Source organism: Phyllopteryx taeniolatus, chromosome 16 (assembly GCF_024500385.1).
Source record: "Phyllopteryx taeniolatus isolate TA_2022b chromosome 16, UOR_Ptae_1.2, whole genome shotgun sequence".
NCBI classification, from domain to species: domain Eukaryota; kingdom Metazoa; phylum Chordata; class Actinopteri; order Syngnathiformes; family Syngnathidae; genus Phyllopteryx; species Phyllopteryx taeniolatus.
The window spans coordinates 14638596-14666595 of record NC_084517.1 but is presented as its reverse complement, the minus strand read 5'-3'; the positions used below and the strand labels follow the sequence as shown (position 1 = coordinate 14666595).

General features: G+C 43.2%; 4 protein-coding genes across 13 annotated transcripts; 2 read left to right on the top strand and 2 right to left on the bottom strand.

Moving 5' to 3' along the window:
- Positions 1-309: 309 nt before the first annotated feature.
- On the top strand, positions 310-7274 carry LOC133466652 (transmembrane protein 265-like). 2 transcript variants are annotated; one of them, XM_061750622.1, is made up of 4 exons: positions 310-614; positions 4777-4850; positions 4962-5185; positions 6871-7274. In XM_061750622.1, the coding sequence occupies exons 3-4, from the start codon at positions 4964-4966 to the stop codon at positions 7021-7023; spliced, it is 375 nt and encodes a 124-aa protein (XP_061606606.1). In that variant the 5' UTR covers positions 310-614; positions 4777-4850; positions 4962-4963; the 3' UTR covers positions 7024-7274. The 2 variants fall into 2 exon arrangements, with proteins under 2 accessions (XP_061606606.1, XP_061606605.1); XM_061750621.1 differs by lacking the exon at positions 4777-4850 and having other exon boundaries at positions 313-614.
- On the bottom strand, positions 7088-15849 carry prr14 (proline rich 14). Of its 5 annotated transcripts, XM_061750588.1 has the most exons (10): positions 15704-15849; positions 14120-14300; positions 12515-12653; positions 12340-12405; positions 11540-11580; positions 9665-11455; positions 8478-8619; positions 8291-8400; positions 8157-8225; positions 7088-7872 (listed from the first exon to the last, which is right to left on the bottom strand). In XM_061750588.1, the coding sequence occupies exons 2-10, from the start codon at positions 14272-14274 to the stop codon at positions 7563-7565; spliced, it is 2823 nt and encodes a 940-aa protein (XP_061606572.1). In that variant the 5' UTR covers positions 14275-14300; positions 15704-15849; the 3' UTR covers positions 7088-7562. The 5 variants fall into 5 exon arrangements, with proteins under 5 accessions (XP_061606572.1, XP_061606577.1, XP_061606575.1 ...); XM_061750593.1 differs by lacking the exon at positions 11540-11580 and having other exon boundaries at positions 12492-12653; XM_061750591.1 differs by lacking the exon at positions 11540-11580.
- A 961-nt stretch (positions 15850-16810) lies between these two features.
- Positions 16811-24511, bottom strand: cd2bp2 (CD2 (cytoplasmic tail) binding protein 2). 5 transcript variants are annotated; one of them, XM_061750611.1, is made up of 7 exons: positions 24405-24511; positions 21703-21802; positions 20748-20880; positions 20501-20658; positions 18258-18843; positions 18103-18191; positions 16811-16998 (listed from the first exon to the last, which is right to left on the bottom strand). In XM_061750611.1, the coding sequence occupies exons 1-7, from the start codon at positions 24494-24496 to the stop codon at positions 16888-16890; spliced, it is 1269 nt and encodes a 422-aa protein (XP_061606595.1). In that variant the 5' UTR covers positions 24497-24511; the 3' UTR covers positions 16811-16887. The 5 variants fall into 5 exon arrangements, with proteins under 5 accessions (XP_061606595.1, XP_061606596.1, XP_061606597.1 ...); XM_061750612.1 differs by having other exon boundaries at positions 18103-18188; XM_061750613.1 differs by lacking the exon at positions 24405-24511 and adding an exon at positions 23396-23427.
- pheta2 (PH domain containing endocytic trafficking adaptor 2) lies at positions 22314-24376 on the top strand. The gene is made up of 2 exons (XM_061750620.1): positions 22314-23303; positions 23375-24376. Exons 1-2 carry the CDS (start codon positions 23223-23225, stop codon positions 23711-23713), a joined length of 420 nt encoding a protein of 139 aa, XP_061606604.1. The 5' UTR covers positions 22314-23222; the 3' UTR covers positions 23714-24376.
- Positions 24512-28000: the final 3489 nt, after the last annotated feature.

The following is a 28000-nucleotide window of genomic DNA, read 5'->3' as shown; positions in this document are numbered from 1 at the left end:
CCGTATCTCGAATTTTTGCTCGTATCTCAAGACGAAAAATCGGCCAAACGACGGCTCGTAGCGTCAAAACATCGCAATTCAAGGCACTTGTACCTCAAGACATAGAAAGACTTTAAGAAACAGCAGAAAAAAATGTGTCCAATTACAGACAAAAGTAAGTTCGTGTATGTGTCTGTGTGTGTGTGTGTGTGTGTGTGTGTGTGTCTGCGTGTGTGCGTGTGTGTTTACTCCAAAATGAAGCCGACTGGAATGTGATTCACCCTGAGGTGGTATTTAGAGCCGCGACACACCTTGGCCGTGGCTCCTTCGACCTCTGGGGCCCAAGAGGAAGCACATGGACAAATCATACATACGTGGGTGTGTGCATGTGCGTGTGTGTGTATTCGTGTGTGTGTGTGTAGGAAGGCGAGATCCTGAACATTACATGGGCGTGGCAGTTTCAGTCCACTAACACAACAACTTCAACTTTACATCATTTGACTTCTTTTCAACATGACCACCAGAGGAGGCCTTAAACTGGAATCGCACTGACAAAAAATAAAAAATAAATAACTCATCAAAACGAGGAAGCAAGACGACAAAACGGAGGAGGACACGACCACAACGGCTTTAAAGTAAGAATGATTGATTTATTGCTGTTAGCCATTTTGGGTGAGAAAGAAAGCGTGAAGAACAAATGATTAAGAGGCCCGTGCACTACTACATGTTACTCAAGTACTTTGGCACCCGCAGTCAAGCTCGGAGGGGAGTTTGACTTTGTTGTTATTTTCTGTACCATAAACGCACTAGTTGAAAGGAATCTGAACTGGTAGGTCAGGAATTTCCTTTTTTTATGTATTTATTTTTCAATCTGGGAACATTTAAGACAGATTGCGCCACTCACATGCACACAGATACAGTACATAGATAGATGGGCAGATGGACAGATACACATTTATACACATTTAGGACATTCTGAACTATGAAAGCTATGATTTCTGACTGTCCCTGGAGGCAACACCTGAGATGGACGTACGGATGGACAGTTTAGTTGAATTGTTGAGTTGAATTTAGTTTCACAGACTTTCCCTAAAGGCAGCACGTGACATATGCTCTAACATACAGTGTAAATAGACAAACAGACAGAGATCCAAGAACATTTCGAAGTCAGTTGTGAAAAAGAAGCTACAATTTCAGACTGTCCCTGAAGGCAACACCTGACATTAAAGGTCAGAGTTCAAAGATGTTATGGGGTCAGATCAACACAGATTTAGACATTTGCTACAATCGCTCAGTTGTGCGATGAAAGCTATTATTTGCGATTGTCCCTGAAAGCAACATGAGTCAAAGCGAATTCAAACTGGTTTGTCAGGCTTTTTTTTTGTTTCTTTTTGTTTTCCAAACTGTGAAGATTTAAGGCCGATTGCGCCATTCTACTTTCGGATTCGGTGTTGAAATAGTCAGCAAAAGAGAAGTTGCCGTGTGACTCTGCGAACGTGCTCTGACTCGTCGGTGGCGTTCACATGCCAGGACAAGTGTGGTGGGTGGCCACTTTTGGAGGTGACAAGTGAATTGGACGGACGGACGGAAGGACAGACAGACAGATAGATACAAGATTTGACATTAAGAACAATTCCTCAGTTGTGCATTTTCGGACTGTCCGTGAAGGCAACATCTAACCTACATAGCTAGATACAGTAGCAGTACAGACAGACAAACAAATAATTTAGTGAGCAGATAAGTTGTATGAGGAAACCTAGGATTCCAAACTGTCCTCAAAGGCAACACCTGACATTAAGTATAGGGTTAGGGTTAGACAGACAAATCAATTCAGATTTGGCTGTTTTGTAACACTTAGATGATAGATATGAGGAAAGTTGTGCTTTCGGACAGCCCCAGAAGGCAAGGCCTTACTTAATTACGAAGCTAGATTCAGTAGATAGACGGACATACAGTAGATACATAGATGGATATATGGATAATTACTTTTGTAAATAAGTTGTGTGGGGAAATTTAGGATTCGAGCTTGTCCCTGAAGGCAACACTTGACATTCAATGCATAGACAAATGTACTGAGAAATTTATACATGTGCAACACTTTATATATACGACAGAACTTATGATTTCAGACTGTCTCTGAAGGCAGCACTGTGGAGTATTAAGGTTATAAAGTATTAATATTATGCTGTGTCTTCCTATGCCTAATTATCTTGTAACTCTGAAGACTGAACACGCAGGCCTCTACACAGGCTGTAATTAAAAAGGCCGGAGGCCATTATGGGGAGAGATATGTGTCAAAATTATTTGTACAGGTGATTTTCAAATCCACAAATAACGTGTGAATCACGGATATATTTGTGGATTTGAAAATCACCTGTGCAAATTTTGACACATATATCTCCCCACACTGCGTCTTGCTGACTTCAGTCAGGTGTGAGCATTCTAAAATGACCAAAACAACTGCAAGATGAAAGTAGAGGACAAGATGCCAGTTAGTCTCCGTCAAACTGCTTCCATGTGTGGTGCAGGCCTAATTTGGTACAATCTTGAATGACACATATGTTTTACGAAAGTCGAAACTGGTAGCCTTCAGCAAGGCCTGAGTTAAAAAGCCAACGGCGCCACCACGGGCGGAAAAAGATGAATGTCATCGCCAAGATTATAAAACAAAATTTGAATAACATAAATATCAAGCCTTGTTATAATCACATTAAAAACCCAGTCTAGCCAATCAGGACTAAGGGTTGTGCTCAAAAAGAGCATGGGCGAGTCCCAGAGAGAGGGTATTTCAGGCAAACGTATTGTGATGTTTGCTTATTCCGTTTTTGTCATGTTGGCAATTGCTTGATTTGTTCAAAGCTTTGAATAAACTTGCTGTGAACAGCTCAAGACGTTGTCTGTTGGGTTTTTTCATCTGGCCATTCAAGTCTTATTCTAGTTTTGCTTCCCGCAAACTTTAAAATATTAGCCGAACTAAGAACACCTAGCCTGCAGTCTACCAGCAGCCTACCATCCGCCGGAGAGAACTGTCCAGGGTACTGAACGGGCTGAGGCCCCTCCTGCGGCCCAACCAAGGGGGCATCCTCTGGTCCGAGGTGACAGATCGAGACACAGCAACACTTTAATCAGTTGGATGGACAAATAATTTAGTTAGCAGATCAATTGTAGGAGGTAAGCCAGGACTTCCGACTGTGTCTGAAGGCAACACCTCACTTGATTCAATCGATTGACAGACAGAGAGACAGATATCTATTTAGTAGATCAGTTATGTGAGGTAAACTAGGATTCCAGACTGTCTATTAAGGCAACACCTGACTTAAATACTGTACATAGCTACATACAGTAGCTCGATAGACAGATGGACAGACAGAGAGACGATACATTTAAAAATGTGGAACAATAACTCAGTTGTTTGAGGAAAGCTTAGATTTCTGACTACAGTGGGTACGGAAAGTTTTCAGACCCCCTTAAATTTTTCACTCTTTGTTATATTGCAGCCATTTGTTAAAATTATTTAATTTCATTTTTTTCCTCATTAATGTACACACAGCACCGCATATTGACAGAAAAAAAGGTAATTGTTGAAATGTTTGCTGATTTATTAAAAAAGAAAAACTGAAATATCACACAGTCATAAGTATTCAGACCCTTTGCTGTGACACTCATATATTTAACTCGGGTGCTGTCCATTTCTTCTGATCAGCCTTAAAATGGTTCAACACCTTCATTGGAGTCCAGCTGTGTTTGATTATACTGATTGGCGTTGATTAGGAAAGCCACACAGCTGTCTATATAAGACCTTACAGCTCACAGTGCATGTCAGAGCAAATGAGAATCATGAGGTCAAAGGAACTGCCTGAAGAGCCCAGAGACAGAATTGTGGCAAGGCACTGATCTGGTCAAGGTTACAAAAAAAATTCTGCTGCACTTAAGGTTCCTAAGGAACCAGGCACTGCTCATCACCTGTCCAATACAGTCCCAACAGTGAAGCATGGTGGTGGCAGCATCATGCTGTGGGAGTGTTTTCCAGCTGCAGGGACAGGACAACTGTTTGCAATCAAAGGAAAGATGAATGTGGCCAAGTACGGGGATATCCTGGATGAAAACCTTCTCCAGAATGCTCAGGACCTCAGACTGGGCCCAAGGTTCACCTTCAAAAAAAAGAAAATGACGCCAAGCACACAGCTAAAATACCGAAGGAGTGGCTTCAGAACAACTCCGTGACTGTTTTTGACTGGCGCAGCCAGAGCCCTGACTTAAACCCAATTGAGCATCTCTGGAAAGACTTTAAAATGGCTGCCCACCAACATTCACCATCCAACCTGACAGCACTGGAGAGGATCTGCAAGGAGGAATAGCAGATGATTCCCAAATCCAGGTGTGAAAAACTTGTTGCATTATTCATAAGAAGACTCATGGCTGTTAGCTCAAAAGGGCGCTTCTCCTGAATACTGAGCAAAGGGTCTGAATACTTATGGCTGTGCGATATTTCAGTTTTTCTTTTTTAATAAATCTGCACAATTTCAACAATTCTGTTTTTTTTCTGTCAATATGGGGTGATGTGTGTACATTAATGTGGGGGAAATTAACTGAAATGATTTTAGCAAATGCCTGCAATATAAAAAAAAGAGTAACATTTTTAAGGGGGTCTGAATACTTTCTGTGCCCACTGTATCTCTGAAGAAAGCAACAGATTTGGACAGACGGACGGACAAATAGATAAGTTGTTCGATTTCGGACTGTCCCTGAAGGCCACACCTTGAAAAAGAGTAACTTTTTGCTGTGCTTTTCACACAGAATCCAGAATCTGTATAAAAGTCTGTTTTGCAACTCTAATGCGCCAGATGTACAGGATCCGTGTGAAGCTCTATGTAGGTGACCTCACTTTCGTAACGTGTCTTCATCTAGACTCACAAAGCTCATCAGTCGGGAACAAAAGTTAAAGCCAATAAATGTCAATACCTTTTATCTTCTTGTCGCAGACATGTCCCACTCACCTCACACCAGCATCAAAGTGGACGAGGAGACGCCGCTCAACATGGTGCCTGGATCGGCGGAACCGCAGAATGGCCTCACGACGGCGGCAAAGAACGGCAGCGGTGCGGCGGCGTGCTGCGGCGACAAGCATCACAGGAGGCTGGCCATCTGCAGCATCATCTGCGGCATCTCCTGCATCGGAATCAAAGCGCTCATCAACTCAGTCAAGGTACATACATGCAGATAAGGACAATATTTGTAAATCAATACATGAATAAGAAGGAAAAACATGAAAACGAAAATTGAATTAGAAAAATGGGGGAGGTTAGTATTTATTTATCGGTGATGTGTTTTCTGCAATGTACTTTACATTCGAAGTAAATCTCTCGTACTGCAGGTAAACGAACGGGTATGGGTAAAGCTTATCCTCACAAGCTCACGGAGCCTATCCCAGCTATCTTCGGGCCAGAGGCGGGGTGCAACCTGAACTGGTCGACAGCCAATCGCACGGCACATAGAAACAAACATTCACACCTATGGACAATTTAGAGTGCTCAATTAACCTACCACGCATGTTTTGGAGATATGGGAGGAAACCCATGCAGGCACTGGGAGAACATGCAAACGCCACACAGGCAAGACCGGGATTTGAACTCCGATCCCCAGAACTGTGAGGCAGATGTGCTAACCAGTTTTACACCCGTGCCACGTAAAATTAATGTGATTTATTTAATTTCAAAAAACAAATGTCATTTACTAAATAAAAAAAAAAAAACTATTTCTAAAAACAAAATAAACTCCAAGACATTTGTGCTATGGGAAAAGTGTTAATTGAAAAAAAATACTGTAGAATAATAAACTTGAAAAAAAAATCATCAAAATAAGTTTTGAGTGCCAAATAAAAAAAAGGAAAAATGTCAAAAACAAATTGAAATGTATAAAAATATATGTATAATTTAAGTCATTGATAATGAGGGCATTGGCAGTCTAGGAAAATCATTAAAATTAACAGTGGAAGTACAATTTTTATCAAAAGATTAAAAAAACAAAAAACTGTTTCAATAACCATATAAAGTATTGAACTTTTGTGAATAAACACAAACATTCTCTTGATTTTTTTGGGGGGCCACAATTTTTACATTTCCCTGAGAGATTGTCAGTAGACCATTCATTACACCTGTTATTTGTGTATTTTATAATCTCTTATGTGGATAAGGTTCACACAATTAGTAGATATGACTGATTAATATTTGTTTTGGTCTCAATCATAATGCAAGTTTATGATTTTTGATTACATAAAACCAAATAAGGTTTTTTGCATAGTGTCTGTGGTTCAAATGGTAAAAGCCAGATTTAGTGTGGATAAACCTCAAATTTAAACTGAGTGTACCTTTGAATCATGTTGTTTGACAGTGTTCCCTGGCTATATTGCGGGTCATCACATTTTTCTTTTTCCAAGTAATCTTTTTTTTATGGATTTTTACCGACTGTAATGCCCTTGTATGTGGGAAAGGAGAGCTGCCGTCTTCCATGCACTTTTCAGCCGGACACTCATGCAGAAGCTGCTGTCGCCCACAGCTCTCACCGAGACACTCACACGACATCACATGCTACCACACAAGGCCCCGCCTCTTAAAGGCACACACATGTAGACACTACAATACAAACAATAGTTTCTACACATTTCAGTACGTGTTCATATATTTACAATGTGTTTAAAAGCTGTTTTAATTTTTTAAAATGTGTTTAAAGTGTGTAGGATGGATAATACTATGAAAAAATATACATCACACAGATTTTCAGATATCGCGGGTAGGTCTGGAACAGCTCCCCGGGGTGTCACTTTTATTCAAATGTTTTGTGGTGTTGCGTAAAGACAATACGTAAACATGCGGTGTTCTTTTTTCACGACAGGCTGAGGAGGAGCCGGACCGAGAGGCGTCCGCCAGGTTTTCGCAGCGGGCCAAAAGGCTGGGCATCATCTCCATCGCCACGTGGCTCGCCATCCTGGCCCTGACACCGCTGCTCATGGCGCTCTTCTCGTACGTGGTCACGCTGCGAGACTGAGGAGGCCGGTGGAGGAGACAAAAGTCGTCGGGACGCTGACAGGAAACACAGGACTCCTACAGGACACTCTTATAAGCTGATATTTATTTCCCACGACAGAGACACTTGTAAATCATTATGTATAAAACCAAGTATACAACAGTTATACATGACAACTCCTCGACACATGAATATTCAATACCCAAGCCTGTAGGAAAGTTAATAAATTAGCCACCACGGTAACAAAAAAAAAAAGTGGCGTTCTTACTATATTCAATGCTTGGTGTGCTTTTTAAAAAGACTTTGATGTAATAAACGCTTTTAAAAAAAAACAAAAAAACTGACACTTAGATACAAAAAAGAACACTGAGGGTGTGTTTAAGGCTGCCTCGTTCAACTGGGCAACAACAACACACACAAACAACTGCGACACGTGACTAAGTTGCAAAGTAATAAATAAAAGCTGCCATTATTATTGTCCTCGTGTGGTAACCATAACAAATGAACATGGGTGCCAAGTTTTCCCGTGCAGACGACTCATTCAGGGAACAGATGGAAAGTCAACACGCAGAATCCACCTGGTCGCGGATGAGCCACAAGTCGAGCTGCTTCAGTTTGGCGCACAGAAGAGAGTCGGGGTCGGGCAGCGGCAGGAGGGACGCGACGGCGTCATCCTTGGCGAAGCCCCCCCGTCTCGTGCGGGACGACGTGGCCCCCGATTTGCCGCCGCCCCCGCCCAGTACCTTCTTGGGCTTCCGGGCCTCGCCCACCTCGAGGAACTCCAGGAAGCGCTTGAGGCGGCGCTGGCCGAAGCGAGACTCTGAGCCGTCGCGGCGGCTGAGCGGCACCTCGAAGACGGTCTCCAGCCGGCTGAAGCACAAAAAAGCACGTCGGCCGTTAAGCCACGTGGTCTTGTGGTTTTCATTTCAGTGACACTGTGTTAGTCATTATATTATTGACTAAATTGAAGTGTGCTCATGTAAGGAGATGTGATGCCATAAAAAGCAAGGCAAGCACAACTGTCAATAATTTTGAGTCAAAAAGTCAAAATGGTCAATGCACGACAACCATTACAAAATGGATAAAATGCATTGGGAAAGACGCACTAGTATTTAAATTATTATTTTTATTTATTTTGTAATGTTTGTGCTCACCTTTCGGGTGGTTTGCAAAAGTTCTTGTTGGTGTAAATTTCCTCCAAACTGAACTGCTTCTTCTTCAGCCTGTCAAAAAAAGAATAAAAAAAGGGAAATTAATCACATCACGGCAGCACATGTGCGTTACCCACCTGACGGCTTTGGGGAGCCCCATGGGCGTCAGGTTGTTCTGAGGTTTGGGCAGCGCCCTCCGGATGCGGATGGATGACACCTTACCGCGCTGCTCGTGTTTCTGCGCAGTCTGCGAGGGCGATAGCGTGTGTGCGACCATTAGCGGCACCGGGACACCCTGACCAAGATGGCGGCGGCGATACCTACCTTGAGCTCAGAGTCTGACAGAGACTTCTCTTCTCTCAGTGCTGCCGCCGCTTCGTCAAACTCGTGACTGGAGGAGCCGGCGTCCTCGTCCTCCTCCTCACTCGGCGCTATGCCGTCAGTCTCGCCCGCCAGCAGGATCGCGCTATCGAGGAACACCGCAATTTGAACCGCAGCAGAAGAAGAATAAAAAAAAAAAATAAAAAAATAAAACATACATTTTGCTACAAAGCACGTACATTTATTCATTATCTTTTCATGGGCGACTGGTTAGAGCGTCTGCCTCAGAGTTCTGAGGTCCAGGGTTTAATCCCCGGCCCCGCCTGTGTGGAGTTTGCATGTTCTCCCCGTGCCTGCGTGGGTTTTCATCGGGCACTCCAGTTTCCTCCCACATTCCAAAAACATGCATAGTAGGTTAATTGACAACTCTAAATTGCCCCTGGTTGTGAATGTGACTGCAAATGGTTGTTTGTTTGTATGTGCCCTGCGATTGGCTGGCAACCAGTTCAGGGTGTACCCCGCCTCCTGCCCGATGATAGCTAGGATAGGCTCCAGCAAAGCCCGCGACCCTCGTGAGGAGAAGCGGCTCAGAAAATGGATGGATGGATTTTATAATTAATTTGTATTTAAATGATTTTTGCATTTCAGTAATGGATTTAATAGAAATACTTCATATAAAACATACTTTATTAATCATGTTAGGTAAATTAGGGCTTATTTTATTTATGCACATATAAACAAACAACAATTCCCACTGACATTCACACCTATGTGCAATTTAGAGTCTTCAAATAACCTACCATGCAGTGTAACAGTTTTATTTCTTTGATTTTATTTATTCATCAACTTTTTATTTTATTTAAAAAAGAAAAAAACAAGACTAACTTTTGTGTTAAAAGATGTGAGAAAAAAAATAATAGAAATACCAGAATACTATAATGCTGGTAGCTATTAATTTATAATTAAATACAATATATTTTATAATTTCACTGTACTAATACAATTTATTTTTTAATGTAATAATGATTCTATTTTATTTAAAAATATTTAGCAATAATTTTATCTATATATTTTTTTACATTGTATTTATTTTTATTTATTATTTCATTATTTGTTTCTTTTAAACAGTTGATTTGATTGGTGGGCGGCTGGAAGAGAAAGAAGTAGAAAAACAGAAGCTAGCTGTTTACCTGGTGCAGGCGTCTCGGGTGCCACATGAGGTATCCGTTTTCATGAGAATCGGCAAAGAAGAAGAAGATGACGGGGCGGCATGGCTCGACACGGTGTGGCTGGCGGGCGCCGCTCCTCTCCCCGACAGGAAGGCCAGCGGGCTGGACAGGAAGCAGGAAGCCAGCGCCGACAGCGAGGAGCCGGGCGAGAGGGCGGGCGGCAGGTTCTGCCCGTCGCACAGGAAGGAGCGTCTGGACGGGTACACCTCCTTGCGCAAGCACAGGGGGGCGATCTCTCGCTCAATCTCCGAACCGCCCACCGTGTGGCGGCGTGTGCGGCGCGAGCCCCCGTGGACACGTGACGGGACCGAGGCGAGCGGCGGCTGGCGAGGGAGCGAGGCAAAGAGCGAGGGGATCTCCGGGCACGAGTAGCTGCGCAGCAAGCGGCCCGCCGAGGCGCTTTGGACGCTACGTGACGGGAGGTCCTCCGTGGTGGCCGAGGCTGTCCTGTCGTCCGCGTGAGTCCGACCAAATCGTGACCTCCTGACCTGGGAATCTCCTCTGTGCTGCTTCCTGTTAACCCTTCCGTTGCGTAACCTGGAGGCACTGCCATCCGAAACGCCATTTTGGTTTGGCTCGGTACATTCTGACTGGTTACCTTCAAAGGGAGTCATTTCAAAGTAAAGTGGTTCCGCCGACAATTGAGCTTTTCCACATTTAGCTTCAGTCTTTTTGGTTTGTGCTTGAACCTCACCTCGGGGAGCCTTTTTGAGTCTCTTAATGGGCCTGCCGCGTCCCGGGTTGGGGGCGCCCTCACTTTGAGCAGCCATCTCCGCGGGCGCCGACTGGTGGGCAGAAGAGGCCGGCTGCGTCGGGACCACCGACTTGCGTTTGCGCGCTTTGACATTTGCGCTCCCGAGCGGCAGAACGGGTACGGAGGGCGCCGTGCGGTTTCTGACGAGGTCGCCCGTCGTGTGCTTGGCCTTCCTGCCGGAGTCATTCTTCTCATCCCCTTCCACTTTCCGCTTGACTTTGCAAAACTTGGCGGCAGGTTTCAGCGCTTCCTGTCCATCTGAAACTGCAGACGGGACTTTCTGTTTAAGTGGTGGCTGTTTAGCTACATTACGTTTGTTGTCCAACTTCAGTCTTTTCCTCTCTTCGCGGACTTGGGTGTTTAGCATCCTTTTGGATTGCACAAAATCAGAGTTAGTTTCACGGCAAGCGCCGTCTATGTGGTTAGGCCTGGCATCGTGAAGACGCTCCAGCTGGACGTTGCAGGAATACATGGTGGTAATCTTTTCCACGGCGGGCTTCCTCAGGCGCGTTTTCTGCCGCGCTGACGTTTTTGCATCCTCAATAACGTCGGCTAGCTTCACGGTGGGCTCCTCTAAGAGTGGGACCTCCTGGCTTGATGGCAAATGGAATTCTATTCCGTCAAGCGATGTGCTAAATAATCTCCGAGAATGGATAGAGTCACTTCCAGGTTGTGGTAACAGAGTGAACGAGTTCTCATTTTCTTCCTGTCTGCCGTTTTCCCGCGACTCCCGGTTGGCTCCCGATGACTCGTCATTCTCGTCTGGTTGAAGTTCAGGAGCCGGTAGGTTTTTGTCCTTGAAGAGCTTTGTGGGACTCATGACTATTTCCGTGAAGCTGGCCATCTTGGACTTGAAGGACTGGAACAAAGGGCCCATCAGCCACCCGGCGGGGGTGGAGGCACTCTCGTCCGCAATGCGGCGCAGCGCCTCGCTCGCTGGCGTTGGATCCAACCTCTCCAGCAGATGCTTGTCATGTTCCTCTGCAAAGTCCTTTTCCCTGTAATAAAAGACAGAAACAGTGAGACGTTAGACTCGGGAGGAAGGCGAGCAAAGAAGATGACCACCATCTGATCACACTTACGTGTTTTGGAACTCTGCTGCATTTTTAAAATCACAGCCATCCTGCAAAAATCAATACAGAGCATGTCGAAAAAGTAGCTAAAAAAAACACTTTCACAGATCATATTCATTATTTTATATTATTTTTGTTATGTCGACCCTTGGTAATGTGTGGATGTTAGTCTATGTTTACTTAATGTATGGCGACTGTACACCACTCCTTTGAGATGGAGTTTGCATTCTTTTACACCAATTTACAGCAGCAGCAAATTACATATTTACATGAATAGCTGTTAGAGCTGCCAAGATTAGTCGGCTCGTCATGATTACAATCAAAATCGTCGACAATTAATTCAATAATTGACGTTATCGTTTATTTTTTTAAGCTTTGTTTTTTCCCCCTCAAAACTAAAACATGTTTATAAGCAAAAAAATAAGAAAAAACTGTTTCGGGAATATGGATATATTTTATGATTTTGATTTTTTTTTGTAGGACTTTATAAAAATGTGAAATGGGCCCTGATAGGAGTGTTATTGTGTTAGTGGGTCAAGAACAAAAGAGCTCACTGGTTGGTCCTGATGGGACGCAGCAGACCGTGAAGGAGGATTACACGTCACCCAATTAACCCCCCACCCCAGTTCACTTTGCTGGTCAACCATGTTGACACACACGCGCGCACGCACACACGCGCGCACGCACACACAACACACACACACACAACACACACACACACACACACACACACACACGAGGAGCAAATGGCGACGGCATGGGGAGAAAAAAAAACCAAACAAAAAAACAAGATAACGACTCAAACCCACCTGCTTGTGCTTGTCATCTTCAGACACGCTTTCAACTCTCGGTTGCTTGGACTGAGATACTTGCACCTAAAAAAAATATTTTTTTTTTTTTTTTTTTTTTTTTTTAAATTAGGCAAAGGGAGATTACTTAATAAATTAATCACATAACGCACACGTATGGTGTTTAATCTGGCACCATGTTCGTGCTCTGTCTGTTGAACGAGGACGGATTGTACGCGGACGCCGTTTCCACCTTGTCCTCCACTCCAGCGCCCTGAGGTTTGACTGCTTGTATACGATCGGGCCCCCTGTGGCCTGATGTCCCATCGCTCTCTCTGCCAGAAGGATTCAAGCGTTAAAGAGTGGACACGCAGCACCTTGAAATCCATGGCGTGTTGTCATTTAATCACAGTCGGTGTGGGTGGAAACAAAACAATAAGTGCAAGGTAAACAAAAAACAAAAACAAATTGTGTGTTCAAATTCAAGCATGAGATCTTGACGACAAAGGCTGGACTTACACTACGGCTATAAGTGCCCAATTTTAATTTCGTGCCCATATCTAATGTTCTATACAACTCGAATGAACTATTTACATTATATTTATGTACCAGTAATGTACCATATTTTATATCATTTTTAATGTCTATACACCTCTCGTGCACCATAGGTACATCCTATTTGACGCATTTACTTCTAATGTACAATAATTGACATCATATTTAATGTAAACTCTATGTACAATATCTCAATTGTACCATAACTATCGTTAGCCTAATAGCATAGTTACCCAAGTCATATTTGAACATTTTCAGGAAAACAAGCGGGAATAAAGAAATAAATAAAATTGGCAAATCCATTGGCAGTTTTTATGGTGATGTAACAGCAAGTTGGAAATCATAGGCAATTGTGCAATGAGACTAACATGTCCGGTTCGACACAACTCTAATGTAGCGTACTTACATCATATTGAATGTTCTATATTGTTTTATTGTACCATATTCACCACATTTATGACATATGTAATGTCCAATACAATCCTAATGTACATATTTAATGTTTAAGCAGCTCTACTGTACCATATTCACACCATATCAAATGTTCAAACACCTCAAATCTACCATATTTATATCATAGTTAATGGATATACCTAATGTAGCATGTCCTTAATTGCCCCACGGGGATAAATAATTTATCCAAGGGGCGTTTTAGGCAGATACAAACGAGGAAGTTTCACAACTACAATAAGTGACTCAGTAAGCTGCAGTGATATGAGTCGGGGTTTTTTTTTTGCAGAGGATGAAGAATAGATGCCTGTAAGCATTGATATATTGTGTTGCTACAGTTTGTGTTTAAATATCCATTGCTCAAAGTGTTATAACACTGCAACTCCGATACTATTTTTTATTTGTTCGCCCCTCTATGACATTTCCCATTATGCGTCAATATTAAGATAGCGGACTTTAAGGTAATGTTTGTTGTTGTTTGTTGTTTGTCTTTGTTTTATGTTTAGTTTTAAAGTTAACATGAATTGGGAGCGGCAACAAATGACTTGAAGAATTGTTAACTATCTGCCAAACTGCTGCCTGTTGTGAAGAGAGTTAAAAATCGCTGCCACCACCTAGCGTTCATATCTCACATTTTCACTCGCAAGTAAAAGCAAAAGAAAAAAAGAAGAAAAATCAGCTGCTCAAGGGCTTGTATCTTGAAAAACTTCTAAGTTATGTTACTCATGAGTTAAGGGACCACACACCCATAAACCTGTGGAAAAAAATGAGGGGTCGACGTGAGGGGCGAGTATACCTGGGAGTGGTGGAGGGAAGGGGGAGGAGAGGAGGAGGTGGTGGTGGTGGAGGCTCAGTGTGGGGGGGTGCACTACAGAAGGGGTGGGGGATCATTGCATCACCATCCATCGGTAAAACGAGGTGGGGGAGCGAGTTGGAGGGAAAAGTCAACATGGCCCGCCTCTCGCTCGCTTGCTCCTCTGCAAACAACAACAGCACACCAACAATACAACACATTGCCATCACTGCTGGGCCAAAACACAGGAGATGAACTACAGCAAAGAACAGTTGTACAATGAAGATCGCGAGACTGTCTGGGGGCAGAGCAGTCACTTCTAAAAGGGACAGACAAGGAACCAAACTTACATCATTGGGTTTGTGGAAGGCATTTTCCTCACAGGCATGCATAAACTGTTTGGTTGGGTTGTCTTCGAGTAGTTTATCAAAATAATGGCTACATCACAGCGCGCTATGCATTTCAGCGCAAAAAGAGCACACATGTGCCATTAATCTGAACAGCAGAAATATCAATTCATGAGCCAGTCCCTCGATGGTCATGTGAGCCATGTCTGAATTTCCACCAAGTCTAATTTTCAATCAACTTACAGGATGAAATGTAAATTACAGCAAACATTCCATGTCCCTTGGAAACATTGTATCTCACGTGATATCTTTTTTTCAACTGACACTTAACACATTCAAACTATGGCTGTAGACAAGAAGGCTAAAAATCATCATTGAGGCCATTTAGCCTATTTTCTCAATTCTTCTGCCGAGGTCAAATGACATGGGGTTTGTTTACTTACTCTGTCCGGTTTAGTGGGCCAAAAAGTTGTGATTACTTTTACTTGACATGTTTAGATTCAAACTGACGCGATGAATATTGGTAAATATTCAGGATTTCTTTCTTTCTTTTGGGGGGGGGAGGCGCGTTTGTGGAATAAATTGTTCTAAAAGGCATCGCCAACTCGCAATAAATCCTCCTTAAAATTCGGGTTTCGAGCTTGCAACTGTTAACAGGCACATTTAATTTATTTTTTATAATAATTATTTCCATATTTTTCTAGTTATTTCAGAAGACTCACCCACTGGACCAACTCAACATGAAATGGAAAAACATGAAACACGGAAGTTTTGTCACAACTAAGCCCGTCTTTACACATTATTGGCATATTGTTTATGTTGTGAGATTTATTCACTCAATCTTGAAATCCAGGTTTTTTGTTTTTTTTTAAGATGATGTGGCGCGCCGCTGACAGAAGAATGCCGTCTATTTGCTGGAATGCACCCCGTGTCAAATGTTAACTTTAAAACGTGAGCAAGCCGCTGACGTATTCGTGGGCCTTCGTCATGCGTCCGGCGTGGACGGGCGTGTTCGGAAAGACATCTCCCCAGACACTTAAACCCGAGCCGAGAGTTAGTTTAATCAGTAGAGATTTACTGATTCTCGCTGGGTTACAGTGCTAGAGTCTTTCCGCCAGAGAATAGCCGAATCCGGGAGCGGTCGCGGTGCATCTGTTTACTCCCTTACAAGGAATCGCCGCTCGTCTGGCTCACGCAAGTTGAGAAACTGATTTTCGTTTAAAAAGTGACAAAATCTTACCAGAAATGTCGAGCTGGACCTCGGCGGACAACGCTTACGTCCTCATCGTAAACAAGACACGCCGGACGGCGACCAACAGCGACAGCAGATGGGTGCATTTTTTACAAATCCGACAAACACGCTGCTTGGCCAATCGGAATCGATCTTGTAGGTCGACCAGCGACCGCCTCTTATGCACGGCCAATGGGAAAAGACCTTGATACATGACTTAGTGAGAGGTGACCAATCAAGAAATCGGTGTGATCGACGTTAGCCCAGATCTGTATTGGTAGATACGATGCACCCATTTTGAGCTCCGTGCCGACCGTGACGCTCAGTTTTGCTAGGGAGGTCAAAGTCGTCTTTGCATTCCGTGTGTGGACGGCAAGACAACCAAAAGACCAAGGTTGCCTGTACATTGTGCTGCATACGTAAAACGTCGTACTGGGAGTTCTTTTCACATTTAAAAACTTTTTCTAATGTTGTGTATTGATAGCATACGCTTTGGCGTTGACAACAGTGTAACGCTCATGAAAATCGGTTGAGGAATAAGCAAGTTACGACCTAATTTTAGAGGCCATGCATTGGCGTCGATGGGAACGACGACCTTCCCAACATGGCCGCCACAGAGGCACGTAGGTTAGCTGGGCTGCTACATTGCGCTTGGTTTATCTACCAAGTACCCATTCATATCTATGAATGTTAGTATTGAAATTTATTATTCGAACTATTATATTTGTCAGTTAATCCGAAAAGGAGAAATAGTAACACGTACAATTTATTCTACAATCGTTGACAATTGAAAAAAATATTACATTATTCTGCCCAAACAACACACACAAATTGTACCAAAATTACCAGATTACTAGCAACCTTTTATTGCTCAGTGACTGTTTTTCTCAATATCTTTATGTCTCAAAAATATTCTCTGTCAATTGATTGTCTGTTGTTGTACTAGGCAGCTCCAACTACCGGAGACAAATTCCTTGTGTGTTTTTGACATACTTGGCAAAATAATGATTTTGATTCTGATATTGAAAATTCCTAATGCTTTCTAGGGCATCATTGTGTGTTCATGCCATTGACGAGCTATCTTGTTTATTGTTATGTACAAGTAACAGACAGCAATACAGTATTTGGGCAATTTATTTAAAAACAATGTGGACACAAGAAGAGACGATGTCGTGCCGTGTGAGAGAAGGCGATCACGTGTAGAGCTCGAAGTCCAGTCTCTTGGAGTTGTAGAATTGCGAGCCTTCCTGGTCCAAGCGCCTGCAGTACACGCCGCTGCTGAAGTAGCCTTCATCCACCCAGTCCTGACCACACAACCAGAGGATTAGTGCGGTGGGGGGCAGAAGAAGCAGAGCAAATGTGACATCTGTAAAGCTGACAGTGGAATTTACTGAGAAAGTGTGGTGAGGATTATTCCAGAGTAAAAGCTACTATAAATACCTAAAATACATAAAAAATATGCAGTCTCCCGATTCATTTGAGAGACTGTTTATGGGCTTTTATTAGGTGCTGCTGTTTTGTTTAGCGCACAACATTGGGGATCAGTCCCACATCACTACTGGAACACCAATTGCTGTTGGTGAATTTGTGAATTTATCCAAGGGGCGTTTGATGTTTCTGTTTTGCAAACGTATTCTGCTATATGCAGAATATCACGTGACCAAACCCAGAAGACAGGTTAGCGGGCGTCCCGTGAATGCCGCAATAACTAGCAACACAACAGGTTGATGACATGATTGGTTGAACACAAATTTGCTGGGGGGGAAAAAAAAAATCATTTTGGCTGGTGTCTTTGGACAAAAGTTAAAGTGGACCCCCGCTACTCGTGGGGGATAGACACCAGGCCCGACCGCGAATAGTAGATTTCACGTATACCGGATTATACTTATTGCATTTTTTTACTCTGATTAAAATTGAGGCATCTATTTGAGGGAGGCGTTAAACCCCCCTACCTCAAATAGATGCCTGGTACTCTGCCGTTGAGTAAAGGGTTAAGAACAAAATCCATCAAAACAATGCCTCCCCCAAAATGTTTATAAATGCCTATATTAATAGTTTGGAAACTATGATCCCAAAACAATAATATTTTTAACTTCCCTTACAATTTTACCCTTAAAAAATGGCAGAGATGATTTGATTTAGAAAAAATGCAATTAAAAGTGCCAGGACGCTGGTTTGTCGGTCGCCTTCCCAATCCATCAAAATACGAATTACTACTTACCCATTTGCCACCGCTCTGGGAGTTGCAGTAAGGGCCCAAAAATATTTGGCTAGCCACGAAAAAGTGTGTTTTTCAGGGAACAGATGAGGTAAGAAAACACATGGGAAGGGGTGGGAGTGCACTGTAATGTAATGTAACTTTTCAATTAGCACATTATGACTGCGAACAGTCCATCAAAGTGGTCTACCTGCATCTGCTGACTGGTGAAGGGCCCGTAGACCTCCGATTTGTCCTCATTCTCCCATCTGTACTCCCACAAAACCTCCTCGCTCACTACTAAGAGACAACACGAGATTCAATGAAATCGGTACACTCGTGCAAGAAAGCAAACAAGCGTCAAACCTCTTTTGTCGTCCTTCTCCTCTTCGTTACGTGTGCCCTGCTTCTCGTCAAACTCCTCTCCGAACATGTCCAGTTTGTCTTCGTCTTCCTCTTTTGCCGCCGACGCGGGTCGCTCTCTGCTCATGCTCTTGAGCGTGTGCGCCAGCTTCTCTTGGGTTTGCTGGTAGATGCCGTACATGCCCGACGCTACCAGCCTGTCGGCGAGAGACGTGAGGCGGTCCAGCTTCTCCGTGTCCCGCTTGTTCTCTGCCGCATGGTCGCCGGCGTCCCGCAGTTTGCCCCTCTTCCGCCCGCCAAGGCCCCCGAGCCGCCGCAGCGCCCCCGTGACCGTCTCCCCTGGCAACAAGAGTTCCACCAGGGCTTCTGTAAGCTGCTGCCGCGTGAGGGAGGCCAGGGGGTCCTCAGCGGGCTCGGCCTCCTCTTCTTCCTCTTCCTCCTTCTCCTCCTTTTCGGCACCTTCCTTGTTTTCTCGCTGCTCCTCCCGCTTCTTCTCCTCATCGGCCTCGTCTTCATCCCCTACTCTGCGCTTGCGTTTGGCTCCGAGTCCTTTCTTCTTTTGTTTGAATGGCTGCTCTTTGATCCTGACCTAGAAAATAAGGACAATTATAAGCCCATAGAATGTATACTTAGTCATTTGTCCCATGTGATGCTCAGAGGGAGGTGCTAGGGGTACTTTAGGGGCCATTCTGAAAGGTTTTATTGTGGAGCGTGCCATGAGAAAGTTGAGAGTTTGGGACTAACTAAGGTAAAAAGTAAAATTGATTTGCTACTTTTTATAGGCCTGAAGTTGGATGTTATTGTGGAACTCCAGTCAGTGCTTTTGTATACATTCTGTAAAAAGTATTTTTGACTTTATGCTGTATTTTTTTTAAAACTCTTTGTAAATATTCACGGTGGCACACGCATTTGTGAATTCCCATATCAGTGAATTATTTTCCTCCCACTCTTCGCTGAAAAAAAAAAGGAAATCAAGCAAAGTATTACTTTGGCGCCATCTGGTGGGATATCGGTGTTGTTGTTGGGTTTAATTCATTGATAGTGTTTATGGATCTGCATTTGAGAGGTCCTGTTTTGTTGGCGGTTGTTGAATGCATCACGTACACCGTCAAAAGTAAAACAAAGTATCTTTCTGCTTCCCTTCCGTTGTAGCTACTAATATTCCGTGTAGTCTACTTTACTGTTACAATTTGCCTGTATTCCATATCACTTATTATTGTGTGTAAATGCCTGAAGGTGAATTCACTGACTTAATATCGTTTGTTAAGTGCTAGTGTGCATATTTGTTCGCCCATGTGTGATGTCACATCAGTTTGTGCAAGCGTGTTATTTATAGGCTTCTCTACAAGCTAATAATACCACTGAGCCTCATGCGAATGTAGTTTGTGTTGAATAAACAACTAACTAGTTGTTTATTTAACATGGGTTCATGATTGTGTACATGACAGATGCATGGCATTGGTGCTTTATGATCCTTTCCGTATGAAGTGCTTTGCCACCATCTTTTGTCATCCATACACAATGACAAACCCCTTTTAGGGTGGGCATCAATTATTCGAGGATTTTTGTATGGGTCGATCTCTATCCCCGTGAATAGTAGGGTTTCACTGTACACCTGTGCTATACTTCAACTATGCCAATGATTTTTGAGGAGGTTGAAAAGAATTCTGCAACAGGTACCTTGGGCAAAGTTGCCCCAACAATTATGTGCCTTCAGAGATAGTATCAGAATCCTCTTTCACAAAGGGTTTCTGCAAAATTGGCGCATCAGAGAAAAAATAATGGAACCTTTAACACAAAACCAAACAGGACTATTGCCACCTCTGTGTACATGTCCACATAGTGTCTCGCAATCAGATTAGCAGCCCATTTCACAAAGTTTTTGCTATATTGGCTCTTTAGTGACTTCACAGTAAAGCCGGCATTTATTCTTGGGCAATTCACATATAACCCAGAAAAGCCGGACATTGCTCGCTTTCACGAAGCATCCTACATTTGGTTACATAAATCCTGTCGCCGTCTGAGAAAGGTGGATAAATCCTAGGTCTTCTGTTAAGTCTCTGATGCACAAATACTATGGAAACTCTGTGTAAAAGGGGCTAATATGATTGTGAGATGCAAACGCCCAAAGTTGTAGCAATATTTCACTTGGCTGGGTTCTATGTAAAATGTAAATGCAGTCTACTGATGCAGTGTGATATTTGTGTGAAAGAGGCTAAAGAAAAAGGTCATCGGAACGCAGTTACCCAGTCGATATTGTCAAGCCAGTTGTCTCGGATCAGCTCTTCCTTTTTGATAAAGTAGTTCCCCTCTGAGTCAAAGTGTCCCTCCTGCATCTCCTCCTCCAGGTTGAAGGGCGTGATGGAAACGCCCTCGTCGTAATCGATAGTGGCGTTCTCTTGGCCTGAGAACCACGACGGACATCAAGTACACAACTGATGGAAAGGCAGAAAACAAGACAATCGCACAGCTTGTGGATAATACGAGACTCACCGTCCACATCGTCGCTGGCCAAAATGTCATATTTGCTGCTCTGGGTTTCCTCTCCTTCGTCCTCCTCATCACTGTCGAGGGAATGCTTGCCCTTGAACCTGGAACCCGGGCCGCTCGCCACCTCAAGGGTCGGCTTCAGGACGCACAAAAAGTAACATTTGAATGGTTTTTTTCCGTGTTTTTGACCATTTCAACGCATTAAAGGAAAGATATAATTAATTTGTTTTCCACCATTTAAAATAGTTCACAAGTTACTTAATAACATGTATGTAGCCTGCTTTTGTCAAAATACCCCAAGTATCAAAAATTTGATATTATTATGATGCATTTCTTGAAGAGAAGGCGTGAAAACTGTGTGAAACTGACTCATTTAAAAAACAAATAAAACACGCCAGTGCCCAAGAAAATAAACATAATGCGCAAATTAGTGTCATTCAAAGGAAGTTACCACAGTCATCTCACTGAAAGTGAGCGCCCAAAGGGATTCAATTGCATCATCACTGGTGGATGCTGTATTTCACCACCCAGCCACTCAATTACATGAGTCAACAAATTAAAAAGTTGTGGCACGTGACATCACTAAACACAATCATCCCCACACCAAAGAAACTCAAGTGTGGGTGTGGTTATGTTAATGAGCACAAGTGCCACCAGTGGGGCGCAAGTGCAGAAGGGCTCACCGACACATTTTCAGAAGGAAGCTGATTTATTTACTTGGGTGTTTGATTTGACATTTGATGGCTGGGGAGGAACTCCAAACATACAACCACAGTGTTTGTACAAAACATAAAGTCACTTTTTTAATAAGTTAATTTTTGATGTCTCAAATTCGTCTCGGTGCCCAATTATACATACATTCCAAAATGAAACTTATGAAATGGAGAAACAGGCACATACATGATTTAAAAAGTGTGTGATGTAATGTTTTAAATATTGAGAAAGATTACAAAATTACCTTTTTGTTTGGGACTTCGTCGTCCAGCTCCACACCGTCACCATCCGCAAACGTGACTTTCCTTTTGGACATGGTGCTTTTAAAAAGCCACACGGGGACACTTTATTCCCAAAAACACAAGAGTATGAGGTGTCAGGGGAGAAAAGTGTGTGAATATCGGCACAGCAATCACGTTAGCGTTCTTGCTAACATGTTAGCTTGCAGCAGCAGGCGGCACATTCACGAATCTAAAGCACTGTGAGCTTATTTGCGTTCGGTGACGCCTTGTCTGTTCATGAATCAAATGCAATGGTCACGTGGTGACAGCGTCGGTTTTCTATATTTAAAAAGTAGTATGAACCAACAAATGGGTAAAAAAAAAAAGTAACCTGATAGCGATGTTTTGTAAACGACGTTTGCGCTGCTTTGTTCTTCTTCGGTGGTTTCTTTTCTTCTTCTACTTTGTAGAGGTTGCCCTTGTCAAGCCAACAGCGCCACCACTCGTATGGAGGGCGAACTGTTGATCTAAAATAGCTTAAACAATATTTTTCCTAGTACTGTTGTTTGTGGTCCAGCAGGATAAAAGGGATCAGTGCTTGTCAAACAAGGGGGGTGGGGTGGTTGTGGTTGTGGTTGGGGCTAAGCAAGAGAAAGCCCACCTGATCCTCATATGAGAGGGGTAAAAGCACTGATAAAAATAATTCACTCAGAATAGTAGAGGGTTTAGGATAATTACAAGTGTCATAAATGAGGATTTGGCAGTCAGTGGTGCAGCACATGACATACTGGAGTAATTCACGAGTGACCCAGAATGCAGAAGCAGTCGAGCATCACTTCCAGGTGACACTTTTTTTGCTCAGCGACCACTCCACCAGAGGCCTCGGTGCCATATCGCAGAGAACACAATGTGTCTGGGTTCTGTTACCAGGAAGTGGGCCGAGTTATTTATATTTCAGCACTCATCCTCGGCCACACGATCGCAGGAAGTAACCTGAAACTTTGAAATTCAAACATTTTAGAGCGCCTGTGTCTCGCTCTGAGGAAAGACAAAGAGTGATAAGAAGACGAGTTTAACTTTTAAAAAAACAAACAAACAAATGAAAGAAATGTTTAATGAGGGTGTCAAAGTGACCGTGTGAGGGACTCAGCATTGGCAGAGGTGAGTCATGGATGTCACTATAGTCCGCTTTGCATAATACACACAAGGAGTGTTTGCTATAGGTTTAACAGAGGGTTAGTGGTTTGGGTTTGATTTAGTGTCGAGGTTAAGGCTAGGTTGGGTTTAGGGTAGCGTTTGGGTAGAGTAGGGTTATCGTTACGGGTTACTGGTTGTCGTTAGGGGAACAGTTGGGGTCTAAGGTTAGAGTTACGGGAGAGTAAGGTTAATATTATGGTAAAAATGGGGTTAGGGTTAAGGATTAGGGTCAAGGCGAGTTTGGGGTTTATAGGGTGGATATGGGTTGCGGTTAGCTGGAAGGGAGAGTCCTGGTTGGGGATTAGGTTTCCTATTAAATGCATGTTCCTTTCCTTTTAGTGTTGTTATGAAGCTCCACAAGAAGATTTTGACTCATTACCAATCCTGCACGTCACCAGTTGACAATGAAGGATATCTCTTCAAAAAGGTCCCAAGCGAAACATACAAAAATCAGCTCAATTTGAAGCAAAACCTCAAATAATCCCATCATCCTCGCAGAAACAGAGAAACGGCTCATACCATCGGCGCTGGTTCATCCTGAAAGGAAACCTGCTCTTCTACCAGGAGCGGCCCGCAGACCGCCGCCTGTTGGGTGTCATCGTGCTGGAGGGATGCGCGGTGCGGCGAGCGGACACCGACGGACGCTTCTGCTTCGGTTTGGTCTTCCGGGGGCCTGGATTTAAGAGCTACCAGTTTGCGGCAGGGGAAGAGGACACTGTGGAGAGCTGGGTACGGGTTTTGCTGTCCGCCAGCCATTGCTACCTGTCGCTGCTGCTGAGAGACCTGCACACGCAGTATCAAGGTAGCAATCTGATAGAAGATGGCGGCGGTAGCTGATGTCTGAGACCGACACGAGTGCATTTGATGTCACTATTGCTCTTTGTCAGACCAGTCCTGGATGTATTTGCAATCTTAACAAAATATGGCTAAAGGTAGGAACTCAAGAGGCAATCTTCATCTTTGTCTTCAAACTTTTAGAGACTGGGTAAGACATTTATGCATTTTCAATTTGACACAAGATGTCTGAATGATAGTTGGGATCGAAAGGTAAGATTAAGGCTAACAAATCCAACCAAATGACGTTCAAACTTGAATAGAGCAAGAATTTGACATTCAGTTCAAAAGTTAACATCAGGAGACCTTTGAACTGGCTTCCAGACCCGACCAAACAGATTTCTTTGCATTTTTAAAGGCGCAAGAAGCCGACGTATTGTCAGTCTGACATAAGATCGCCGAATGGTAATTGAGTCTACCAACTTTAATGAACTTATTAAAACAATTAACGGAAATGAAGGCTCCTACATGTGATCAGATAATAAACTCAAAAATTGTATGCTTGGTCAATGTATAATACAAGTGGGAGTGTCGCTGCCGTATTAGTCAAAAGACCTTGTGTGCTGCATTCATGTGTGCTAAACCTGCTCTGTAAAATTTCTCCTCTTCCTTGGTGTGTGTTTTGTCACCAAAACAATCCGAATGATTCCATTGGGCATTTTTTTTTTTTTTTTTTGCAGACTTGAAGCCTCACCAGAGTTCTGGTGAGTCTCCCCCCAGCAACTTGAACCTGGGACCACCACCACCATCCTCATCCTCATCATTATCACCATCAGCAGTAGTCATCCAAAAGTCACCCAAGCCGTGGCACAGGTGGAACGCTCACGTCACCCCCTTGAACGTGCCAACGCCCCCGTCGTACGCCGAGTGGCCTCTGGTGAGTTCCGATCCGCGGGCCGAGTTCTTTAAGCTGCACGAGCTTTACGGCCAAGAGGTGAAGAAGGCCCGCGAGGAGTGGCTGACCGGTCGGCAGCCCCCAGAAGAGAACGTCCAAGAAGATCTTATCAACCTGCCGTGAAAACAAAAAGACTCTTTGGAGAGGAAGTGAGATGAAAAAAACTGAACTTGACGTGTTATTGATTGTTGGGATCAGTGCTTCCATTTCACAACGGTGGGCCATGTCATGTTTAGATGACCTAAAAAAAACTAAAAAGTAAAATAGTTTACTTTGATAATGAAATAATAACACATTGTAATTTATTTACACATTGTAAATTGTTTTATTGTTTTGTTTGTACTTCATTTGATTATAAATAATTCACCTCTCCACCACCCAAATACACCCCAAAATCAACCTAACATGCATGTTTTTGGGAGGAAAATGGAGTACCCGTACGAAAGCCAGGCAACCTCGGGGAGAACATACCGGCTACACACAGAAAGTCCAGAGCCTGGATTTAAATCCCCAACCTCAGAACTGCGAGGTGGTTGTGCTTACCACTCGTCCACTGTGCCATTCATTAACCAATTATTTAAGAAAATGTAACGTAAAAAAATTGTAAAACTTAAACCTTAATTTATCCAGGTATGGCTATTGAGAAGAGATTCTCATTTGCAATACCGACCTGACTGGTGTTCCTTGACCGGGAATAAAACTCAGGCCCCTAACCACTAGACCACCAGGGAAATGTTATTAAAACTGGTCCTTTTACTTATACTTACCTTTTAATTTTACTACCAATAAATCAACCAAAAATAATTTTAAAAAATCAATAATAAACAAATAAAATTGCAACATTTGCATCGCAGAAGAACTGCATCACAACGTCGCAAATGGAATGGCCAATCAAAAATGCCATGTTGTATAACATGAATTTGGACGAGAAAAATTTGGCTTCCGGGTGCAAAGCGAGATCCAGCCGGCCACCGACCAGCCGTACCATTATAGAGTATATAACACACGGGGGTTTTACAAGATTCGAATTTCTCGAGCTGTCAACATAACACGTGTGCTCTCACAAGTGCGGTTTCTACTCGGAGGCAAAAAACAAACAAAAGACAGCCAAATATGGGCAAAGTGGATACAAAACTGGGTCAAACAGAAGTAGCTGTCACAGGGTCCTTTTCTGGACACGCATATGACAAAACCAAGGTGTTTTTTGAAATCAAATTGGCACTTTTACACTAAGTCCATGTTAGATAGTCGCTCTATGGAGGTCTAAATAGCCAAAATATGGGACCTTCAAGAGAAATTAGGGTAAAATTGGGAATGGTTTAGTTTAGGGGTCTGGATTAGATTTAGGGTTAGGGTTATGTTGGAATTCGCGGTTCAGGTTAGTGGTTGGAGCATAATTGTCTCAAGGATGAGGCGTTTTTCTGCTTGAAACAATTTTTTTTTAAATTTAAACAATCATACCGTGGCGTGAAGGGACTATGGTGGTTTTAAATGTCAACCAGTAGGGGTCGCTAGAAGTCTAAATAAACAGTTTTGTCACGTTGTTTAGTTGATACATACATTACAATGGCGATGTTTCAAAAATACAACAGCATGTTCTGAAATTAAACAAAGCTCACATCTCGACAGTAACCACACAAATTTTATTTAAAATGTAATACTATTTATGCCTAGCTGATTAGTACACACAGACACACACATAGTATAACATGTCCAATGAGGCCCTACAGTTCAAGCTGGGAGCATCTTGACATTCCTGCACTCTGCCTCCAGACAGACAGACAAACAGACCTAAAGACAAGTCAGTCAGACAGGCAGACAGACATTACAATCAAGTCAAAAGTGATGGATGGCTTCGGAGGAGCGTGCCGACGTCTCGTGTTGCATATGCGCCAACTTGCAAGTTGCAACATACACACGTGTGTCAGCGGCACGTGTGAAGAGTGAGCAAGGTCAGTCTATACGTAACAAAGAGCAGAAAAACGCAGACAGGTTGTTATGTCCATGGAGCGACGCATTATTAGGAATCCCAACCCACTTGTGTATAGGCAGGACACGCACCGCTGGAACATGATTGGATCCTGTAATCTTGAATTAACTTACTTTATAAATTGCTTTTAACACAACAAGGTGTGAGATGTGAGTGTCAGGTGCCGTAACGAAATTAAAACCTGTTCGTCCTAGATGTATTTAACTGCCACTTCAGAGGAAAATATGAGACCTCCTGTGTCTTTTCGGGAGGGGCTTACTGAGACATTTTTCTGGGTTTCCTCAGATAGATACGCCTACCAAATTTCATGTTACAAAGTGAAAGACGCTTCAGAAGCTCAATTTTTCGAACATTGACGCCACCATGTTACCACGGTCGTGCAACGCCTACACACAGTGGCGAAAACCTTTCACAATTTAGCCCATCTGTCTCGTTTATATGGTTTAAATTTGGTAGCGATCGGACTAAATCTCTAGGAAGAGTTCATCTCGAAAGGACCCCTTGAAAAAAATGGTCATTTCAAACCAAGATGGCAGACGTCCTGTGTGTTTTCAGGCATGTCTTCTTGAGACCTTTTTGTGCGTCTACTCATTATCGTCATGTCAATCAAATTCACAGTTAATGTGAAACTCACTTCGGAAGCTGAAAAAAAAAATCTCAAAGAATAGTCTGTTTTTAAAGGACGTCTGAAATTGGCCAAAATTACCCTAAAATGGTCGCTTTAAACCAAAATGGCAGACTTTCTGTGTATTATCAGGCATGGCTTCTTGAGACTTTTTGTGGGTCTACTCATGATAATCATGCCTAACGAATGTTATGTTGATAAGTGAAACAGGCTTCAGCTTCTACAATATGACATAGCTAACATGACATAGCTATCCTATTTCATGCTTCTAAGTGAAGCTGAGTTTGGGGGCTGCATTTTTAAAGCATTTCAAGGAGTAGTCCGTCTTTGAAGGACCCCAGAAAATGGACATAATGACCTTAAAATGGTCGCTTTAAACAAAATGGCAGCATTCTTGCGTCTTTTCAGGCACGGCTTCTTCAAACGTTTCAGTGGGTCTACTCATGATAGTCATGCCTATCAAATTTCATGCTGCTAAGTGACACGGGCGTCAGCTTCTACAATATGCGGTGGGCCTATAAAAAAAGATCCGTAGGCTGCCAATGGGCCTCTTGCTACACTTTGGACACCCTGTGTTTTAGCACCATGAAGAAGAAAAAAGGTACCTGAAGGCCCAAACGTCAGCGTGGCGTCATACATCACTCATTCAACAAGGTGGTGACAGTTACGTTAGGCCGGGGTTCAAAGGTCAGCCGCTACCCGAGCGAAAAGGGGTCAGGGGTGGCCAAGGCTTGGGATGTGCCAGGATAAACAAACGGGCCCAAATTGTGAGTGTTTAAG

What these genes read in the sequence shown, in the direction of transcription:
- LOC133466652 (XM_061750622.1), top strand. Translation starts at nt 4,964, where the DNA reads ATGTCCCACTCACCTCACACCAGCATCAAAGTGGACGAGGAGACGCCG. An exon ending in CGCTCATCAACTCAGTCAAG is followed by an intron (nt 5,186 to 6,870) that starts GTACATACATGC and finishes TTTTCACGACAG; the next exon opens with GCTGAGGAGGAGCCGGACCG.
- prr14 (XM_061750588.1), bottom strand. Translation starts at nt 14,274, where the DNA reads ATGTTGACTTTTCCCTCCAACTCGCTCCCCCACCTCGTTTTACCGATG. An exon ending in CTTCCCTCCACCACTCCCAG is followed by an intron (nt 12,654 to 14,119) that starts GTATACTCGCCC and finishes TCCTTCTGGCAG; the next exon opens with AGAGAGCGATGGGACATCAG. An exon ending in GCAGCAGAGTTCCAAAACAC is followed by an intron (nt 11,456 to 11,539) that starts GTAAGTGTGATC and finishes CTTTTATTACAG; the next exon opens with GGAAAAGGACTTTGCAGAGG.
- pheta2 (XM_061750620.1), top strand. Translation starts at nt 23,223, where the DNA reads ATGAAGCTCCACAAGAAGATTTTGACTCATTACCAATCCTGCACGTCA. An exon ending in AAGGATATCTCTTCAAAAAG is followed by an intron (nt 23,304 to 23,374) that starts GTCCCAAGCGAA and finishes TCATCCTCGCAG; the next exon opens with AAACAGAGAAACGGCTCATA.
- cd2bp2 (XM_061750611.1), bottom strand. Translation starts at nt 24,496, where the DNA reads ATGACTACTGCTGATGGTGATAATGATGAGGATGAGGATGGTGGTGGT. An exon ending in GGCTTGACAATATCGACTGG is followed by an intron (nt 18,844 to 20,500) that starts GTAACTGCGTTC and finishes CTTATTTTCTAG; the next exon opens with GTCAGGATCAAAGAGCAGCC. An exon ending in GGAGAAGGACGACAAAAGAG is followed by an intron (nt 18,192 to 18,257) that starts GTTTGACGCTTG and finishes GTTGTCTCTTAG; the next exon opens with TAGTGAGCGAGGAGGTTTTG.